The 23129-nt window shown below is 38.7% G+C and overlaps 2 protein-coding genes across 5 annotated transcripts in view; both read left to right on the top strand.

Annotated features, from left to right (window-relative positions):
* The window catches only part of cadps2 (Ca++-dependent secretion activator 2), a 112982-nt gene extending 96597 nt beyond the window's left edge, over positions 1 to 16385 (top strand). For all 4 annotated transcript variants that reach the window (XM_087796604.1, XM_087796605.1, XM_087796606.1 and 1 more), the window contains 3 exons: positions 6496 to 6603; positions 13486 to 13590; positions 14192 to 16385. In XM_087796604.1, the coding sequence (XP_087652730.1) occupies positions 6496 to 6603; positions 13486 to 13590; positions 14192 to 14362 (384 nt within the window). In that variant the 3' untranslated portion in view covers positions 14363 to 16385. The remainder of the gene's footprint in view (positions 1 to 6495; positions 6604 to 13485; positions 13591 to 14191) is intronic.
* A 2672-nt stretch (positions 16386 to 19057) lies between these two features.
* fezf1 (FEZ family zinc finger 1) lies at positions 19058 to 22382 on the top strand. The gene is made up of 4 exons (XM_087797248.1): positions 19058 to 19846; positions 20423 to 20557; positions 21377 to 21509; positions 22035 to 22382. The coding sequence occupies exons 1-4, from the start codon at positions 19073 to 19075 to the stop codon at positions 22271 to 22273; spliced, it is 1281 nt and encodes a 426-aa protein (XP_087653374.1). The 5' UTR covers positions 19058 to 19072; the 3' UTR covers positions 22274 to 22382.
* The last annotated feature ends 747 nt before the right edge of the window (positions 22383 to 23129 follow it).

Genomic DNA, 23129 nt, shown 5'->3' on the forward strand with positions numbered 1-23129 from the left:
GGTAATACGTCCTGCATCATGGATAATGTTCATTTATTCATCATCAGCTTCATTCATTTATCAGACATTTGTTGAATACTTTGAACTACTCTGTCCATGTGTAGACCAACAGCAACCTCAGGAAAATCCTGAAAAATATTATGGATAAATCAGCCAAATCCCAAAAATCAAAGCTGATTTTAAGAGAATAACTAACAAGCTTCAGCAAGTTCGTCCAATAAAATGGGCATTATGATATAAAACAGCAACCAGGCAATAATGAAACTTAAAATTAATTTAAAAAAAGAAAAAAAAAAGCAAACACATAATTTTCATTTTGTTTAGGTGAAAATGCGGCAACAGAACAATAAAACATGTAGACCCAGCTGTGTGCAACACGTGATTTACTTTATGTTTTGCTGTGGATCAGAATTATTTTTTTAACATGTAGCATTTTTGCTGTTTTTTTTCCATTATCAGTGATTGATTACTGAAAAAAAAATTGAGATGTCAAAACCTTAAACTACAAATCAAATTATTGCTTTGCAGATTATCTGTGTTCTCCCATTTTTTGTATAACTGCAACCAAATCTATCAGTTCTCCTCTTTCAGCCATGGTGAATATTTTGAAATAATAAGTACCGCTAACAAAGTCTTATCCAAAAATAGGACATGTTAATGCAACTTTATGTAAGGTCTGCTAGCCTTCTGTTAAAGTGCAGTGACTCCAACGATCTTGATCTGTCGGCTTCACATGTCACCTAGCTAGCTGTAACATGATTGGATAACAACTCTTTATCATATTTGACACTAGTAATAGTGCTGCCAATATATTATGACATGACATCAATGTAAACTCTTCTGAGTAGGTTGAGGCCAGCAGAGAATCCATCGCTGGCCCTGATGGTCAACATGGTTCAGCTGGAGTTAACATTGTCACCTAATGATAAGTGCAAACATTGTCGCTGCTAATAAATGCAAGAACTCTCTTACTCCGCTTCCTTAATCACTCTTCAACCAGCTCAGATATTTATCAATTAAAATATTTTGCAGTGAACTTAAATAAATACTCCAGTTTGTATTTCATTTCTTTTTCTTGGCTACTTGTTATGTTTGTTCCTGTTATTTCTGGACACAAAAATCCAGTCATGACATTTGACGCACAAACACGTGGGAAAATATTGTAGCTCTTTTGAGGAATAAAACCTCATACTACCTCTGCAGTGTGTCCCTCTTTCCCATCATACTTTCTGGTTCCCATCCTGACTTCCTGCTCATCCCCCTTCTTGGATTCAGCTAATTATAATGTAACCGCTACCTAGCCGTTTTGGTCTTTTGTGTAGAAGGAAACCTGACACTGGTAAGCCTCTTAACCATATGAGATGAAGTTTTGGGGCGGGGCAGAAGCCTCTGTGCTGCCTTGCTCAAAGCTCTGCCCACTCAACCTTCTCACGGCACATTTTCTACCTTCGACTGTTAGCTGAAGATTTGCTCTTTTTCTGGTAAACACTTTGAACACTCTTTGAAATCACAATTAAAATAATCGGAAAAATGTTTTAAGCAATTGGTTTAATCACCTGATTCAATTACCAAATATTAACTCAAGAGAGCACCAAAGTGCTGTCGTTGACTCTCACTGACAGTGTTGTGCTTGAGCGAGTTCGTTGAAGGATAGTTCAGGAACTAGCTCATATTTTGGACGAACGTGAACTGAACCTAGTGTACTACTACGGCAGTATGAAGTCTCAACACTTGCGACAGCGTATCAAAGATTCTTTCTATAATAAATCGGTAATATTGATGACAAGGTTGACCAGGACGAAACAATGCATTACCCTACTTACTTACCTACAGACTTCAAAAAAATAAAATCACTGCAAATGCATCACTGCTACTGTGGACTGAATAGACAGAAATGCTGCCCCTAGGGTTCAAAATTGGATGTTTCGGATCATAAACTCTTCAGTTGGTTAATTTTTAAATGCCCACTTTAATGTAGGAGTCTTTCATTGTATTTTATTTTATTTATCATATTTTGTTTTTTATCTACTTCTTTCATTCTTTTCTATACTGTATTCCACAACAACACATACAATTCCTGTGTTGTTTTTACAATACTGACAATTAATCTTAATTGCTGACTTTGGTTATATAAAGCAGCATACAGATTTAAGGTACTATGAACTAGTTGATTCTTGGAGCCATGAACTTTTGAAAATGTTTAAATTATGAACTAAACTAGCCCATTTTAAAACATTTTGAACTGAACTTTGAACAAGTTAACAGAGAGGGAACTTTCCCAACACTGCTTTCTGATGCGCAAGACTCTTTGACTGATTTAATCATAAAATAGCTGACATAAAACATGGACTCTATATCACAGTCCATGGTGGGAAAAAAAAAGGGGTAAGCGCACATGCTAGTGATAGCAACATCTGATAAAACATTTAATTTGACTTGCACTTAAAGTAAATATTCTGAAATTGGTAGTAAATTAATATTTTGTATATATGTTTGTATTAATTTGGTCATTTTTGTTGCTAAAACTATATTCACTTTATTTGAGATTAAGTAATATCAGTATTTTATTCATTTGCGTTTTCAAAATTTGGTAAAAATGTGTACGTAACGGTCTGAATTAGGTATGTAGAAACCAAAAGCTATCGATGAAAACCAAACACGCAAACATTTTATAAATAATGTGTGCAAATAAAAAAACAAGTAAAATGCCATATTTTTTTGTAATCATAAGATTAAAGACTTGCATTAGGAAACCAAAAGAAAGTGCAACATCTTTTGTCAAAATTTGGTCTCGATCCCACATTTCTACATTTGTTGTCCATGCACATTGTGGTTCTAGCTGTCGCCCATTATCCACTTTCACAAGCCATTTCCAATGTTTGGCTAAACATGCAGAAGTCGTAAAGAGGGAGCGTAACAAGAGCGTGGAGCTGCTTGTATGTCTGCTCTACTTCACTCTTGTGGCCCAAGTTAATCCGACCGCCTGGAATCGTGCCCGTGTCTCTCATCCGACACACAGCTTTGTCTGTCCGTCAGCGCTGAGGAAAAGAGAGGTGAATGATTGAGAGTTAAGTGTAGGAAACAGTAGAAGTTAATCGACAGCAGGAATAGCAACTTTGCTGGTCTCTCCCTCAGGAAGAGTGTTCGCCTGGATCTGCGTCGACTTGATTGAAGAGTAACAGTCCAAAATATGGATGATATACAGTATATATCATAGATGTACCATTGTTGTTTATGAGAATAGAGAATACACAACATCTTTACTCTGACTTGTTTAAGTGAATATCAGCTTGAAGATCCATGTGAGCTAAAAGCATCTGCTGGACAATGATGATAAAACCACAGACAAACATGTTTCATGTACCTCAACATTTCTTAATATTATGAACTCTCCTCACACACCCAAGAATTACGGGGTTCCTGACAGACATGTCAATCCCTGCACCAAGAGTCCCCCCCTCTTCTGCTGCTGTTTAGAGAGCCTCGCTTTCACAACAGCCCTCTTTTTCTTTGCTCATACACACAGACAGCAGAGCCCCCTGCAGCAATGTGACCCCACTTTAACCTCTGGTATCTACCGATTTACTTGTCCAGCAGTCCGACTGGATTACGGCGATCAGATCTCCGTCTGTCACTCACTGTTAGATGTCAATATCACGGCTGCAGCCAAGTGCATTGAAGCAATAACACCACCCAGAAAATTGATATTCTGTGTTGAAATAGACTTTAAGTGTGTTGATTTGAATACGTCACAGCATCTATCTTTTGACATCCATGCTTTATGCAGTTGAACTTAATGCAGACATGAATCATGTTTCTTTATTTATTCTGCTCTTGTGTAACGCACCGCCTTTGGTCATCTCCATCATCTTTGGTCATCTCCATCATCTTTGGTCATCTCCACCATCTTTGTTCATGTCCACCATCTTTGTTCATGTTCACCATCTTTGCTCATGTCCACCATCTTTGCTCATGTCCACCATCTTTGCTCATGTCCACCATCTTTGGTCATCTCCACCGTCTTTGTTCATCTCCACCGTCTTTGTTCATATCCATCATCTTTGGTCATGTCCACCATCTTTGGTCATCTCCACCGTCTTTGGTCATGTCCACCATCTTTGCTCATGTCCACCATCTTTGGTCATGTCCACCATCTTTGGTCATCTCCACCGTCTTTGGTCATGTCCACCATCTTTGGTCATGTCCACCATCTTTGGTCATGTCCACCATCTTTGCTCATGTCCACCATCTTTGGTCATGTCCACCATCTTTGGTCATGTCCACCATCTTTGGTCATCTCCACCGTCTTTGTTCATCTCCACCGTCTTTGTTCATATCCATCATCTTTGGTCATGTCCACCATCTTTGGTCATCTCCACCGTCTTTGGTCATGTCCACCATCTTTGCTCATGTCCACCATCTTTGCTCATGTCCACCATCTTTGGTCATGTCCACCATCTTTGGTCATCTCCACCGTCTTTGTTCATGTCCACCATCTTTGTTCATATCCATCATCTTTGGTCATGTCCACAATCTTTACTCATATCCACCATCTTTGGTCATGTCTACCATCTTTGGTCATCTCCATCATCTTTGGTCATCTCCACCATCTTTGTTCATGTCCACTATCTTTGCTCATGTCCACCATCTTTACTCATATCCACCATCTTTGGTCACATCCACCATCTTTGGTCATGTCTACCATCTTTGATCATGTCTACCATCTTTGATCATGTCTACCATCTTTGATCATGTCTACCATCTTTGATCATGTCCACCATCTTTGGTCATGTCTACCATCTTTGGTCATCTCCACCATCTTTGGTCATGTCCACTATCTTTGCTCATGTCCACCATCTTTACTCATATCCACCATCTTTGGTCACATCCACCATCTTTGGTCATGTCTACCATCTTTGGTCACGTCTACCATCTTTGATCATGTCTACCATCTTTGATCATGTCTACCATCTTTGATCATGTCTACCATCTTTGATCATGTCTACCATCTTTGATCATGTCTACCATCGTTGGTCATATCCACCATCTTTGGTCATCTCCACCATCTTTGGTCATCTTTTATTTTCTACTGAAAATCGAATTCATAAACCAAGTAATGGATTTCTTTTTTCATTTCATAATTTATTTTAATTTAAAAAACTAAAAACCTATTCTTATGAGAGAGCAGTTAAAAAAACTCTGTCAAGGTGTGGATTGGCTTTGAAGCAAAGTTGTTCCAGGAAAAGATCTCCTTGAGTTTCTTTATTAAACTAACTTTAACAACAAACCAAACTACTGTAGCCATTAGGGTCAAATGTTTAGCCACATTGCACTAAACTTGTCACACTTTTGATAGAATTCATCAGAAATCTAGTCTACAGTTAAAATAACCTCCAATAATTCCTCCAATATCCCCTTTTTAATCCCCCCTCTATCCAAATCCTTGTTTTCACTTAAATCGTGTGGCTTCTCTAATTCTGAACACTTTTTTCCTACAATTTCAGGATTATATTTCCTTTATTCACATTTACTGTGCTTAACATTTATATATCAGTTAATATTAAAATGTGATTTATATTCCACGGATGGTCAGAAACCCTACTGAATCACCTTTGAGGGTTCTTCTTTTTATCACACATGCTTCTAGTGTTGTCTCTTGTGTGTGTTAAGTCCCTGAGTTGTTCTCGACCAGTCTCTATTTAGCCTTCAGTATGGCCAAATGGATGGTGAGTTTCTCAGGACTCGTTTCCTTGTTTGTTACTTGGGGGACTTGACATGCCTGGCTCAGCACTGCTGGAGCAGAACAACGACCCCCTCAGGGGCCGGCTCAGAGAAAACCAGTGTGAGGGATGTCAAAGCAATTACAATAAGCAATACAGTTGTAATCTCCCCCGACAACACAGAGTGTGAATGAACAAGCCACTACCTACTTCTCGCTGCCCCGGTCTCTCGCCGGCACTGAAACTGCTGCTGCCGGACAGATAATGTCTTCTCTCAACACCAGAGGTGCATCACTTCATTCCCTGCTTTTATCAGTGGAAGATTGTGAATGTTTAGGTGTGTTGCTGAAACTTGCTGAGCCAAGATTTAACTTATGAATGGATGGTATAATATTTTGTTGACTCTGCAGTAGTTTGTATTTCAGCTTGCAGTCTATCATGTTTATGAACCGTCAGATGCGATTGATCAGAAACTATATACAATTTGATTATCATGAAAACAGCTTAACATAAAATGAATCACAAACAGCTGTTGAAGTCATTCTTTTATCTCATAGTTTATCAGTGGATTAGTTTCCTTGTTTGTTTGATACTTTGAGTATTTCTCTATTGACTTCATATGTTAGATGGATCAAATCAGGTCAAATGTCTTATTACTGGTGAGAAAGTTCTACGTTGCATGCAATGGAAGCATGAACATTGGTCTTGCTCTGTGTGTCAAATCCCTCCTCGAATATAGCCTGAAGTTAAAATTTTACTGTTTTTAACTTCACAGAAACCTGGGATGGATTTGGCCGACACCTACATCACCTTTGTGCGACAGAATCAGGACATCCTTAGAGATCGGGTCAATGACGAAGTCTACATTGAAACAGTGTTTGACGTAAGTTCTGCTTTAAACATCAATCCTGTGTGCAACATCTTACAAATGTATACAGGTCAGATGTCATATCCTTGCATTTGACTTCATAATGTCTGGTGGAGTGTAGCCTTCAGTACGTGTTCATCCATTTTTATGCTTTTATAGACGAATCCAATTGTCAAGACACAAGTTGACGTGTACACCAGTTAAGACAATGATGCATATATATTTAACATTTGTCTTTTATGCTATGCATGAAGTATTTAGAATATAGGCCACAGCAATAACCAGACCAGAGGTATTCTCCGAGCTGAATACAATCTAGTGATAGTAGAGCACCTCACAAGGACAATTACTGGCTCCTGTGTATGAAGCTCGCCTGGACAAGCAGAGCGCTCTGACAGTGGATTGATGAAGATTTCTCTCTCCTGAACCATCCTTTGTTGAGAATCAAAAGTTACTGAGGAACCAAAATCAGCTGCTAAAATGAGTAAGTAATTTATATTTCTAGAGTTTCCAGACTAGGGTCACAAAGTACTTACAATCAGAATAGTACTCCATAAAATATATGCTAAAAGGTCAAGATTATGTCGAGACAAACCCAGGAGTCTCAGAGAATCAAGGAAAAGCCTGCAAGAATAGAAGTGACTTTTGAGCCGTTTCTTGAAGGAGTCAGTAGATCCATCAAACACAGAGAGAGAGGAAGATCTTTCCAAAGCTTAGGAGCAACAGCCTGGAAGGATTTCTCTCCTCTGGTCCTGAACCGTGTGCGTGGAACCATCAGTAGATTGTGATCCACAGACCTCAGAGCCCGAGCTGGGGTGTAAGGCTGGATCAGATCAGTGATGTAAGGAGGAGCCTGACCATGAATAGCTCTGAAAGTAAGAACCAGAATTTTAAAGTTGATCCTAAAAGAAACTGGGAGCCAGTGAAGAGATTTAAGGTTTGGAGAAATGTGAGTTCTTCTACTAGAGCAGGTCAGAATTCTCGCTGCAGAGTTCTGAATCAACTGAGATATGAAAACAAACTGTTACAATAGTCCAGACGAGAAGACACAAACGCATGGATTATAAGGTCCAGATCATGTTGTGACAGTTTCTGGTCAGTTTTCTGCAGTGTTGAACAAGAGACATGTCTTTGTCAAATACAACTCCCAGGTTTCTCAGGCTCAGTTTGACAGACTGACCTCACCAAAGTACTGACTCAACCCTGGAATCTTATCCTCAGATAAAAGCAGATGAGATAAACCCATCACCTGACCCATGGTACTCAACCTGATTCTACATTTCACCTCCAATTAGTGGGAGTAAAATAAAAGATAGAACAATGTATGTGTTTCCAGGAAACAATGTCTTCCAGCACCAGCCGAGGTGGAACAGAGTGTTTGTGTTGGCTCTTTTAAAAAAGTGGAAACAGCAGCAGTTCTCTTTATGCTTAACCACCAACCGCTTCTGTTGACCTGTTTATCACTTAGTAACCACTGAAAGCTGCTGTCTCTCCCAGTGGGAGTCGACACCAACATCCCTCTGTCTCCATAACACTGTCCATTTTCTTTACCTTCCGTCCTCCTCTCAGGAGTCAGACTTATAGGAATAACTTTGCACTGAGTTGTCTAAGCTGGCTGGCGTGGTACTTTGCAGCAGACATGGCCGCTCAAACATCTGTACACATTAACAGCACGAGTCGCAGAGATGTATTTCTGCCGCCCGCTGTGTCTCTGAGGGCTGGAAGTTGTTGTGTGTGTGTGTGAACGCCTTGTGTGTGTATGTTTCATGGGGAAAATGAGTCTAATGGAGCTGAGAAGCACCTCGTCATGCACAAGGGAGGAGGTGATGATGAGGCCTCGAAGTGTCTTCACTCACTTCTCGGCACACACTCGTAGTCCGTGTGCAGAAAATTAATTTGTGCAGCACCTTCAGGCGTCCTGCTAGACGCATCATGGATATGCAATTGTCTTGTTTTTCTGCGTCTAAGAAGACAGACAATTTCATTTAAAGCTGCCTCTTCATACGCCAGGCTCATAAGCACACACCAAAATAAAGACGGAGAAGTATTGAGTTAAAGCGAGCAATAAAAGCAGACGGAGACGTGCCGCAGCTGCTGATGCGTTCATGATCCACACAAGGGTCCGTTTATTTGTTTTCTCTCCGATCTCGGTGGGTGGCGGCTGTGTTTCCAGTGCCTACGTCCTCTTTATATCAAGAGATGAATCATCTTTTAAAGGCAGTGGAAACACTTTAAGCTAAATATTGAAATTTAAATCGGCAATGTTGTGTCCTTTGAAACACAATAACGTATATGTTTGCAATAATTGTTATAACAGAAGTCTTCAATTTAAATGAGAATATATAAAGATAGTCCATTCACGAATATGTATTTTATTGTGTGTTCCTTTCAAATACATATAAAATATGTTTTATATATATTTTACTGATTTGAAAATAATTGATATTCTTGTGAATATGTTCATGTTACAGTGAAAAATAATTCATTGCACAAATAATATATAACCCATTTTAAGTTACAACATGTAATCAATAATAAAAACAATACCAAAGTAAAATATTACAAAGTTATCCAGTTACACTTGGATGGCTGAAGGTCTGCCCAGTAATAGCACTATAAAGTAATGCAAACTATTAAAACTGTGGTAAACCTGTGAATTTCTAAAAAATACATGTAAAATATTTTGGTTATGATGTTGTTTTCGTTCATTTCTACGAAAGTCTGATTTGATCAATTGTATGAATATAATACTTAAAGCCTAATCTTCTGACCAAGAGTGATTAGAAGAAATGTCTGAGTCGGCTGCCAGAGCAAGAATATGTGTGACTAGTGTAAATGGCATCAATACTGTGACACCAGCAGGGGTCCGCCTCCCGATTCATCACACCACTATTAGTTCTGACAGGAACACGGACCTCCCTGCTTCAACACATATTCTCTCCATCTGCTTTCTCTCTCCTCCTCTAATTCGTTCAATTAAGGCCACAAATTCAAACAAATTTTCTACAATGAGGCTCACCAATGGTCCGTCAAGCAGCTGATTATTGTCTGCAGCTATCACAGCAGAGTGGTCAGAGAAGGAGATGGTGGGCGGGGGAGGGGGGGCAGAAAACCGAAACACTGAAAACATATTATGCAAATTGTAAGTACCATTGGATTTATGGCTATAACTGCGTTACTTGATACAAATGTAGGTATTACAATTGCAGAAATGAATGAAATTACATTTCCAACAGTGTTTCATCATCAAATTTGACCATACCTAGAATAATGTACAGGCCTGTCTGCCCTGTTGAAACATGTACAAATATTTTCTCTATGTTCAGTCAAAGTGATACTATCAAAACAAAAGTATTTTTCAGTGCAGCCCTGCATCAACCCTGATCATATACAGTGGTTATGATGTGAAGAGAATTTTCCATCGTTTTCACTCGGTTAGTTCGTCTCCATCTCTTTATGCAGAAAGCGGTTTAGTTTCATAATTAAGGAATGACGTTACATCACGTTGTAACAGATACCTTAAGGGAACCAAAGGAGAGAAAATGTTGTTTATTAAGACCCACTTTTGTAAAGCAAATGTCGCAGTGAGCTCCTGATCTGAGCTGTATGCTGCCAAGACTTAATGTTGAACATTCTGTTCCACAGCATACTCCGGCCAACATGCTTCGTAATCAATATCCGTGGGTGTTTCTCAGGTGTGTCGGACCACTTCTTTCTTGTTGTGTGTCATCACAACTTCTTGTTTTGGCCGTGGTGTTTACTTATTTAGTGACTCTTTGGGGTTCATTTTAAATAAAACCTTGTAGCAAATTGAGACTGAGTCAAAACGGTTGAGGAGCGCCATTCTGGTGTCAGCTGTATCTTGACATGGGTTTATAGGAATGGTGCACCAAACGGTGCATTAAGAATTGACATTACATTTTTCAAATTCAAATTTTTTTTATATGATAAAATATGTATGTTTGTATTTATATAGTAATACATTGAGTTGTGTTATTGTACATTTTGTAAATTATTACAGAATCTTATTTATGTTCTCCTCTGGATAAACTTTATGCCCTAGAAGACGTGCATGAGGACCAAATCCCATATAGATTAAGGGTGCTGTGAATTGATGTCATTACTATATTTTTAAATACATATATTAAATGTTTAATCATGTTATTAGGGAAAAGGACATGAAAACCAAAGTGAGGTGAATCTATGTTGGTTTTAAGTTTGGTTGCTGCCACTTTTGTCAGCATGGTTTTGCGTTTGAGTATCGTTACACATCTGTTGTGGTTTAAAACATATTTGCTCTGGATTAATAATATTAAAGTTGAATTATTTAGATATTTCCACAGAACTGGTAGATAATCCACAATTCCTCATTTGAAATCTAAGAAAAATATATAAGTTCAATTGTAGAATTTTGGGTTGACAGAAGTTTCAACGTAATCCTTGTCTTTTTGGAACCACATAGCTGATATATTATATATTATATTATATCCTATCGATTCATCTTTATGCTTCACAAATGAGTCTTTACTAAGTCTAAATCAGTTAAGCAAAGCTGATATGAGGTATTTCTGTCACGTACACACAACTCTGCGTCACTCTTAATCAACATCACATAGATGTAGAGGTAGAGTAGAACATTTGTACTCACATCTGTGGATGGACATAAAAGTATTTGACAGACGGCTTGTTATTGTGAAAAACCTTGTTTACCGGCATGATAATTATGGGGTTAAGGTCAGGGGTCACAACTATAATAAACGATTGATGTTACTGGAGAATGATGGTGGTATGTTGAGACATTTGTCAAGTGTGTGAAGCCACCGCTGTTTATTTCTCTCCGATTGAGCGATAATTACAGCATTTGTCAGCGTAAAATATAACTGCTGGTGTCGCTTCAAGAACGTCTGAATATAACGGATCATTACTGTGTGGCAGCAATTTCCACCTGAATCGTGCTAAAGCTGAAAGCAGAATAAACCGGCCTTTATGAGTGCATTTAACCAGCTCCAGCTTGAATGGTGTAGAGAGTGAGAAATGTTCGAGTCCTGTCTAGTGAAGGAACGTGTAAAGAAAATAATTGCTAAGCCACAGCTTTTGACTTTTTTAATCACTGATGAAAGCAGAACCCTGAACTCTGTGATGTTCTGCGTTCATTTTCACATGAAGTTGACATCCTTGAACAAGTAAATGATTTGCTGTTTTAATGCCACATAGTCTCGACCTTGCATAGTCCCGCTCGGCTGCAAATGTTTCTTGAAATGAAGGTGAGTCCACGTCTTCTGCGGCGCTTGTTCGCTCCACAACAGTATCACTGTTAGCATAATGTGGCGATTCATGTTCTTTTAAAGTGCGACAGCATATGAAAGATGCGACTTAGTTGCTCCTTAAGGTGTTTGCTCTTGCTTTCCTTGCTTTGAAAACAGCGTAAGGTGCTGTTACAGAGATAAATAAAGCACCTCTCAGTTGAATACCTTCAGGAATATTTGAGTGGCCTGAGCAACACGTCATCAAAGGTGTTGTGTGTCCAACTTTAAAAAGCAAACGTCTTTCAAATGATTTGCTGTTGCATTGAAAACCATTAAATTATTTTTAAAGGAAAAACCCTTAATTAAGTTTGCATTTGATTTGTCTCTGCTTGCACTAAAAACTGAACAAGTAGAATGATCAGGTCTTGTTGACCTTGAAGAAGGGCTTGACTGGCTGTCACCTCCTTGTTAGTTTCTTCAGCAGGTCTTCTTTCACAATGACCCCTCAACCTACTACAGCAGAGATGGAACTATGTTCAAGAAGTGGGGTGGTGGTGGTGGGGTGTCGTGAGGGGAGGGGTGGTGCGATGTCTTACCCTGGGACGACATGCTTTTTTGTCCTACTTTAATAAGTAAGTAAGTTTTATTTGCAAAGTGCCTAATAAAGAGTCATCTGATATCGACTACAGTAGGTGACCAAATATTGAAGGGGAAATAAGAGGAATGTCACCTGAGATAATCTGATGAACAGACCATAAAAGACTGTTGTGTTTATTGTGTCTAAAACCTACTTTACAGGTTATTACAGAGAAACTTTGCCAGTTTCGCCAACAATCATCCTGCTTTGTAAATACTACTTTAGTAAACCAGCGAGCACAGTTGGCCTCATATAAGGTGGTACACCAAAGAATATTTATCCTGATTGACCTTGTCATTTACATTCAAATAATAATCAATGTTAAATCAATGAATTCATCATTATAAAATGTTTAAAGTTTATATAAGGCTTACTTTTATATTTGATTTCAGACTCATTAATGAAATTAAAATCTCTTCTGCTACTGACTAGATGGACTGATGCATTAATCATCCTCCAAAGGAGAAATAAAGTTTCAAAAATGCACCCATCAATTCAAACATCCATAAATACAGGTTAAACCATCAAATAAATACATATAAACATATGAAAAAACATAATTCAAAATTGCCGACATTCAGGCAGAAACTTGTTTGATTTGCTATTTGAAATCACACTTAACTACAGATCAACATACTATAACTGAATCGGTGTGCGTGCCTGTGTGTGTAGGTGTGTAGGTGTGTGTGTGTGTGAAGCTCGGTCATCTGGAGGAGGTTCATACTAACAGTGCTGCTCCTCTGTTTCGAGAGTGGTGAGGGTTGGCTCAGGCCTTCATAGCGAGGCCTCAGACAAAACTACAACACCCTGGAGAGAACCTTTGACACATCACAGTGTTTTTAGTAATAAAACAAACATATTAGTTATTAGTTACCATTAACAAAAGTCGGGGAAATGGATGGCGGGAGTAGTTGGGAGGCTTGTTAACTATAGGAATGTCGGTAAAAAAAAACGTTTTTCTCTCATTGTCTATTTGAAAAAAGGTATGATCTGTTCTTGACCTGTTGTTTCCAGCAATGGTACACCGGCACCATGAAGGCTGTGTGTGTTTGGCTGACCGACCGGCTGGACCTGCAGCTCCACGTGTTCCAGCTGAAAACACTGATCAAGATTGTCAAGGTGAGCGACTGAAGAAAGAGAGGGAGGTGTTGAGAAGATGGTTCCGCAGCAGCTCAGCAGTCTGGATGCAATGTTCCGCGGTGCTGAAAATACCATGGTTACGTCTGCATCTCGAGTCGTGTTCTGTTGTTAAACCATCGCCTCGGTTTTGATTTGACGTGTTCAAATATAAATGTATTAATAAGGGTTCTATATTCTATGGAACTATCCTTCAGATGTTTGCTCTCTGAAGGGAAGATGAATAATGAACTTAAGTGTCTTAAGGATCGAGGGTGTAAACTCTGTAGTGAAAGTGTCCTTGAAGAGCCTCATCAGAGACTGAGGAACAGCAACAACCAGCTGCTCTAGTCTTTGCTTGGTTTTAAATGTATGTAGACGGGTGAGTTCTACTTTAAAAACCAAATGACAAAAAACATTATGGCTTCAGAGTGATGGTACAACCCCTCCAAGAGGCCCTCAAACTGGCTTCACTAGCCTGTGAAAAGCCCAGCTCATCCTTGAGCCTCATCTCTACTCTTTTGCCATGTGCCTGGTGTTTCTCTATTATTTTTTTTCCTTTTTTTCAAAAAAAGAAACCATTTTCTTTCCTCTTCATCAACAGAAGACCTACAGAGACTTTCGGCTGCAAGGAGTCCTGGACGGAACACTGAACAACAAGAGCTATGAGACCATCTACAACCGTCTGACGGTGGAGGAGGCCACCACAGCGGTGAAGGCAGGAGACGGGCTGCAGGGCATCAGCATGAGGGACAGTGACGAGGAAGAGGACTAAACACCAGCTCACAAACACTAATCCAGGACACGACATGACAAACATCAGAACAAGGAAGTCTTTTTAATATTTGTCGCTAAAAGCAAGATCAAAAATGGAAGGTGACTATTTTCCTGGAGTCAACTCTATCAGAGATGCACAAAACTAATGACTATTACTATCTGGCCAAACTTGTTTTGTGTTAACGACAACAAGATATTTCCTCAAAACAACTAAAGCCTTCATGCTGCCTTTCTCACACTCGTCTCTGTCTGATAGCCCGGAGTGCAGGGATCTCTTTTGTGTGTTTTCAGTATGTAAGTAAATGTTACAAAACCTAAACTAACTTTCAGTGTGCTGCTCCAGTCACTGACCATTTGTTTCAGATTCAAATCATCAAATAAAGGCTACAAAATAAGTGATTAATGACAAAAAAGAGTAACTGGACTAAATAAATATATTATAAGAAACACATTAACTTCTTAAGTTGTTTGATTTCATAAAATACCATGTTGAACATTTCCAAATAAAAGGGTAGAAATGATTACTCATGAGAAGTAGTTTAGAAAAAGATACATTTGTATGGATGAGTATAAAGTGTTTGCTAGATGATCAGTGGCAGGTATCTGAAGTGTATTACAAGTATAAACAAGCTTCATCTTTCAGAACCGTTTCTTTTCAACTGAAAGAAATGATCATAATTCTTTTTAGTCTTGAGGAATTCTCAATGGTGAAGAATCAATCTTATTTGCACGGATAGAAACAAAAGTGTTGCCGTGACGATTCTCGCCCGCGTATCCTGATCCGTTGGACTTGAACGCCGTAAACATGATAAATACTGAAGACTGAATGTAAAACTAGCTGTTGAGCTTCTACTGAGGTGATGGTGTTGAACGGTGCTTAGGTCATGATGATAATGATGATGATGATGTCAAAATGATTGATTGATTTCATGTGCCAAACATACTCGGTTCTTTTGATAAATAGATTCTTTGTGTCACTGACATGTTACCACTGCCACAGTGTTCTTTCTATCAGGAGATGAAGTCCTTGACAAGAAAACTCCAGACCGGGGTGTTTTTGTAGTTGCTCAGCTATGATTGATTTATTGACCCACGTCACCAGGACCGGACTGCCCTTATCTACACTAGTTGAACAAACCACTGCATCCATGCTTACAATCTGATGCACAACTGTTATTTTTATTTTTAATTCGGAATACTATTCTTATAGCTATGATGTAAATGTCCTTAATAAAATCTGACAAAGGACTTACTTGGAAATAAATCACACAATGTAACGTCAGTGTGTTAATATAAAGTCATACAGTTCAAACACCAATCAATGGTTTTTAATTATCCTTCCATGTTTTGTATGTTTTATAAAACTGCAAACCGTATTTATTCTTTAACCCTCTACGTTTGGCAGCCTGTATACTGCTAAGCTTACAAACTATATACATATTTGGATCCAAAATGTTTTTTTTGCTTGAGATCCTTTTCGACAATAGATGCAAAGTGGCGACATTTATGCTATAGTATCTGCAAACTTAGGGCTTCAATCCAATCTCACCCAGAACCGACTTCTGACCTCTTGAGGTTCCGAAAAGTCGTTCCCACACTGGACTCGTCTGCTTCATCTTGTAAAGTCCTGCAGGGTCTTTGGAAAGGAAGTCGTTGTTGAGCAACTGGCCAGTTCTTTGGTGTAGTAGTAGATCTGCTGACTTTTCTGTTCATTGTGTCGGTAACACTATTGTGAAGAGCAATATGGAGCTGTTGTGTGATTGTTCTGCCTGATGTGTTGATCAAACGTGTTACAGTCTGCAAGGTCTGGGCCATGACGGATCGTCTTTCTCTGGCGTGTGTTTGCAACTTGTTGTTGAGACATAGTCGTTCACTCTGGTATCAATATTTATGGAATTCTCTTTTTTTTTTTTCACATGTCAAGTTCGGATTGTTTGCTATATTGAGAAATATATTTATATTGCCTGTTTTGTTCAGGTGTCTTATCTTTCTGTCACAAATAAAGATGTTTTTAAAGTTGCTGTTTTTGACTTTTAATTCTTGTTTTTTCATTTAGCCTCTCACAGTCTCATTTTCATCAAGTTTATAACAGTCAATCGGTGTTAAATAAAGACGAGTGGTTTTATTATATGGCTGATTTATACAAAATAACCACTTTATAAGAAATTAATAAAAAAAGTTAGATTATTTGTTGGGATTATTAATGTCTTAAATAGAGATCTTTAGCAATTAAAATGTAATGTTTCAAGACAGTTTGACCAGAAGTTGTCAAGCACACGTGAAGAGAATATAACCTATGCATCGATTTAAATCGAATAAAGAAGTTGAAAGTGGATTCCAGGAGAAGCAGAAGACATCAGAGGAGCTGTGGTAGTCGTCTCCCGCCAAAATAAGAGTTCACTTCAGTTAGTCAGGAGGTTGACGAGAGTTTGAACATTCTGGTCCTCCTTTTACAGCTGTGGCCTGAACACTGGTCGCTCCTGCGTCTCTTCATAACACAAGGTAAAGAAACAGACTATTATATATATATAGAATAATATAGAATAAACCTCTTCACTAAAAATGTCACTGGTTGTCTGCTTTAATAATAGGAAATATTTCTTGAAATGCCTATTAACTGAAATGTTAAAGGTTTTCTGTCCCATGACAACTAAGATATAGTTTTGCTTGTTAGTGTTTAATCATGTGACACCATTGGTTCACGTCGGGTCACGTCCAAGAATAGTGAGTGTCAATAGAAATGATTGATAACAAAACAACTAATCAATCAACTGTCAATTGATAAAATAGTTGAATACTTAATCCATATTTTCACAAATATATATATATATATTATATTATTATTTAAATAGTCCTTTGCATCAAAAGTATGCAAAATGAAATGTTGGCTCTTTTTCTAGTTGTTTTTCAAAGATTTGCCATTCTTGAATTTAATGTATGTCCTTCTGTGAAACATTTCAGAAGCTGTGACATCCAACGGGGCCTCTGGGCCGAGCTGTGTCTCCACCAGGTCAGTAGTGAATTAAATCATCAATTGTCATGTAAGCCTTTAATAAACTGGGAGAGCTTTCTGTTCGCTCTTGTGACAGACATATAAACTTTCCAGGATGTCCCTCACCCGAGGAAGAGACTAGTTGGTCTAGGGATAATATTCACTTAATTCTACACCTTAAATAATCGCGTGTTAACCCGTTTTATTTATTGAACCTATTTATATGTTTAGCTATTAAAATGAACGATTTTAATTTCCATTTTTCAATGCAATTTATTTATTACAATTGTACTTAATTATTATTTATTCATTTGCTATCCACTTTATGGGAACACTCGCCAAACAACTATCCAACAAAATGTGAAATATTGTTTCAAAAGTCAATATATTTGTATTTTACTTCACTGGAAATGAAAAATGTATTAAATATGTCATTCTAATCCACTCGAATTATTTGATATGAATAGGTGTCGCTACGAAATGGTTGTCGATTTCTATTTTGTTTGTTTTTTCTACTATATGTGTTTGAAGTATCTTGTTCAAATTCAATATTATCCCAAACACATCTTGTCAAGTTTTTTAAATAACTTGATTTGAAGATAATGTCGTCTGTCAATGAACAGTTGATGCAGCGCAATAACAATATAGAAATGTTTTAGTTCAGTTTCCTTCGATCATCACAAAATGTTATCAATTGAGCAGCCGCCTTGTTTTTTCAACGGGTTTTAAACAAATGTGATATTTTAATCGAATTTAATTTGATAAAGTAAATAATGAAAAAATAATTAAAATATTTTTTAACAAACCATTTTAATTGAGACATTATCTATTTTAAGTGTATATATGAATATCGTGCAGCAGCGCGTTATTTTTGATAAATATGGAGCGAGGTATGTCAGAGGCCTCGAGGCCCTTTAAAAAATATAGCATCTTTAATAAATATCATATAAAATAGTTATACATCTAAAACTATTATATATATAAAAAGAAGTCATAATCGGTTACACACTCGGGACTGATGTTGAACGATCGTGGGTCGAGTCTCGTCTTAAACAGTGAGTGAAGATGTGTTTTTCTGAGCCTCGTATTGTGTCGCTTTTTTTTCTGCTCACTGATGGAATTCGATTTTTCCGCAGGTATTGTCGAGACGCTTTCTCTCCATTCACGAGGAGAGGTGATCGAGTCAGAGGCAGCGAGGAGTTCGAGAAGAAACACACACACACACACACACACACACACACGCGGGAAAATGTGAAATTCTGACGCGCAACTGGACGAGTCAGGGACGCGCCTCGACATCTGGATCCAGGTGTTGGTGCGTCGATGGTTCCGGGGCGTGATGTGTCCGCGTCCGACCCGACAGCTCCCGGATTAAATATGATGTCACGAGACGCTACAAGGAGACCTGGAGTCTAGCAGGGAGGCTCCAGTTGAGCAGAAGTCCTGCCAGGCAGAGGACGACCTTCCTTCGCTCCTCCTCCGACTCACAATCGAAGCTCCATCGAGTCCATGATCGAGTCTCCGGCGCTCCTTCCAGGACTCTAACGATCGCGAGGGTCCCGGCGTCACCGCACGCGTCCATCGAGCGACCATCCGCGGGGACTCTCGTCCGCCCTGTAAGGGTCCCCCCAATGACGATGCCCTCCGCGGCGGGCCGCTGAGGAGCCACACGGATCCCAGGTTTCCCCCTCCAGCAGCTCGGTGTGCTCGTCGGTGATGGATGGTCCCGTTCATCGCCCAGCGGGGGTCCTGGACTCCCCCCCGGCCGCCGGGACTCAGCCCCCCGCCTCAGACGCGAAATCTCTCGCTTTCTCCATCGACCGGATTATGGCCAGGACCCCCGAACCCAAGTCGATACCTCTCCCCGGTTGGTTCCGGTCCGCTCCCGTGGGGATCACGGATGTGTGCCCGTCCTCCCTTCACTGCATGATCCCGGTGGTTCCGCTGGGCTACGAGCCGCGGCACCGGCTCAGCATCACCGGGCTGGACGCGGGACCCCCAGAGGGGACGTCTTCTCCTGACGTGTTGGGGTTCGGGCTGAACTACAAGAGCCCGCAGGACGACCCGGCTGCCGGTCACCCCCCCGGGCAGTACAAACTTTTCCGCCCGCGGGTGGTGAACCAGTCCAGCTTCCCGACCATGGGCACCGTGTGCTACCTGAACTGCAGCGGGGACGGAACCGCGTGTCCTCCGCCGGCCGGACTCGTCAACCTGCACCCGATGGCCTCGTACCTGCTGAGCGCCCGACACAAGGCGTTCCTGGAGGAGAAGAGCAAGCCGAGCCTGCAGCAGGCCGGGGAGCGGTACCCGGTGTCGGGCGTGCAGGCCTTCAAGGACCTGTCCCCGAGCCAGATCCACAGCTACATGAAGGAGCGGGACCAGATCCTGACGGACAAGATCTTCAAGAGCTCGGCGGTCGCGGGGTCCCGGCTCAACGGCTCCTGTCCCGGGAACAAACCCAAAGTTTTCACGTGCGAAGTCTGCGGCAAGGTGAGCCCAGAAGACGTGAAATATGTGTTTTAATGACTCATTTGTCTGGATTTAAAATGGTTCTATTTGAACAATCGTTATAGAGAAACGCCTTAAAAATACTAGTATCCTTAAACTAGTTTGTTAAGGCTTATTTAGATTGTATTCGTCTTTATTTTACATGGAACTATAATATTTAAAAAAAAATGGTATAATCAGAATAGTGTAAATTATCGTTGAAAATGTGTATTTTGGCAACATTAATCGAGGCCTTGAATCGTTTCATGTTCGTGAGATATTTTAAATTGTAATACATTTAAAAAGTATAGGGATTGTGGTTTAAGGTGAATTAAAATGCAATATTTAGAAACATATAAAGTGGTTCCGTGTTCATATACGTTGGAATTAATCTGAAAAAAATATTATATGTGCGGGGAATTCCTTTACTTGCTACCGTTAGTATTTTACATTTTCTTTTAAATCATTGGTGGCTTAAATATATCCACTTATTTGTGTTTTTTAGAAAAAACATTTGACCTCGCTGAAGTTGTGAAAGATGTTAAATATTTATGGATGACTGACGTCCCTGTGTTGCAGGTTTTTAACGCGCACTACAACCTGACGCGCCACATGCCCGTGCACACCGGAGCGCGGCCGTTCGTGTGCAAAGTGTGCGGCAAAGGTTTCCGGCAAGCGAGCACTTTGTGTCGCCACAAGATCATCCACACTCAGGTACTTCAGGTCCATTGAGACTTCATGAGGCGTCAAGATCTACTTGCATTTCACTGCGAAGTCTTAAGATGAAACATTTCCACCGTTACTCAAGAATGATAAACACCCAACATATGTTCCTATCTTTTTTAATGATTTACATTTAAACGAGCAAGTCATTCCATACATTTGAGCTATTATTATTATTATTATTATTATTATTATTGTTATTATTATTATTATTATTATTATTATTATTATTATTATTATTATTAGTATTATTATTAGTATTATTATTGTTGGTTAAAAATGTACGTTATCTAATCAGAAAAAATACTTTTTCAAAAATGTTTTTTTTTAAATCGAGATATTACACGTTAACACAGAATTAATGACAGAAAATGCTGGACAATACGAAGGCTTAAAATATACATTAGTAATTCTGAATTAGAAGATGTATATTTTAGTGATCATTTATTTTCACTGATTAATGAAGGTGTTTTACTAATGAACTCCATGTCAAAAATAAATAGTTATATCTTCCAACCGAATACTTAAAAAAATAAAAAATTGACGCATAACACTTTAGATGTTTATTTAAATTACATAATGAAACAAGATCAATCGAACTCAATGAACATATAAACAGTATATTTGGTTTATTGTCGCTAATAAAAAGACATTAAATACTGTCAAATATCTGCGCTTCATTTTAACGCTGAAACAAGCTTCACGTGAAACAGGCACAGAACTGAATCAGAGACGCACTTGAAGTGAGTGTTTTAAAAAACATGTTGTAACGAATTTAAATTTAAATTGTAATTTCTTCTGTTTTCCAAGGAAAAGCCCCACAAGTGTAACCAGTGCGGAAAAGCCTTCAACCGCAGCTCCACGCTGAACACACACACGCGCATCCACGCAGGATACAAGCCGTTTGTCTGCGAGTTCTGTGGGAAAGGATTCCACCAGAAAGGTCAGATCCCAAAATATTCTCGTTGTATATACAATTCTCTTCTTGGTCCCATTATTATCGCCATCATATCATATAATATTTTGCATTGAGTCATGTTTTGTTTTTTATAACATTCTTATTATGATGTCGGGTCATTTTAAGAAATGTCAAATAATTAAATACGATAAAAAAACGATTTAGAAGTGATTTTTATCTATAACAATACATTATGTAAGTATTATAAAATGTAATATAATTGAGTAATTTAACGTTTGTTTTCCAACATTTAAAGAAAATAGTCATAAAATAAATGTTTTTTTTTATGTAGTTAGAAGTACTTATTAGATTTTTTTAAATATAATATCAGTGTTTTAGTTGTGAGTTGAAGCTTGTCAAAACTATTAAATGCGTTTAAATTCAATTAAATTTGCTTCAGAATATTGTGATCAGATGATTGTAAATCGATCGTCGCCTTGTTGTCATTGTACCTCGTGAATATCCTGCTTCTTGTTGAAGACTCAAATGTGACATGTTGAATTCCTCCAGGGAACTACAAGAACCACAAGCTCACTCACAGCGGCGAGAAGCAGTTCAAGTGTTCCATCTGCAGCAAGGCGTTCCACCAGGTCTACAACCTGACCTTCCACATGCACACGCACAATGACAAGAAGCCGTTCACCTGCCCGACCTGCGGCAAGGGTTTCTGCAGGAACTTTGACCTGAAGAAACACGTCAGGAAGCTGCACGACCCGAGCGGCCTGCAGTCTCCGCCGCCGCAGCCCTGATGGAAGTGTCCTAGTGCAGAAGACTTTATTAACGTGGACTGAAGTAACGAGTTTATTTATTTTGTTCCCTCTTGTTCGTTTATTAAATCAGTATTTGGTGCCAAATCATCCCACGAATCTGGACGAGTCTCTGTCAAACAAGCGTGAGTTTTCTGTGACCTGTGGTTTCACACATCTCTTCCATGCACGGCTTTTATGAGTGCTGTGAAAACTATGTATTATTATTATTGTTATTATTATTGTTATTATTATTACTATTATTATTATTATTATTATTCACTATATTATATATATATATATATATATATTTACTATAATAAAAAAGGGTCAAAGTTAGGTATATAATGTATTTCAAAATAATCGAATCTATTTTTAAACACATAAATAAACAGAACATTTAAATCTGACTTTATACGAAGTTTTGTAAGAATTATGAAGGGCCTCTGTGATACATTTAATTGTGTTGAGAACATCTATTTATAATAATTATAGGAACAAAAACAGTTATAATAAAAAAATATATATATTTAAGAAGAAAAGACGTTCATAATGCGATGTTTTTTTTGTTTATTGAAATGCAACACCTGGCAGACATCGATCTATAGTTGATAATATTTTCTATTTCTTCTCTTTTAATTCTCAATTCAAAGTATAGACACATATTGAAGATTTCTAATAAAACACCAGAACCCGCTGATCTACAACTGCACTGAAAAGTTCATCACGCCACATAATTTGCTGCTAAACAGTCTGTAGAGACATCTAGTGGTCAATTTGTTAACTCACCAAATAAAAATCGGTTCAGTTGCGACACAAATTGTGGAATATAATCCAAAAAGCAGAAGATGAAATAGTC

This window comes from Callionymus lyra, chromosome 8 (assembly GCF_982586985.1).
Source record: "Callionymus lyra chromosome 8, fCalLyr1.hap1.1, whole genome shotgun sequence".
Classification (NCBI taxonomy): Eukaryota; Metazoa; Chordata; class Actinopteri; order Syngnathiformes; family Callionymidae; genus Callionymus; species Callionymus lyra.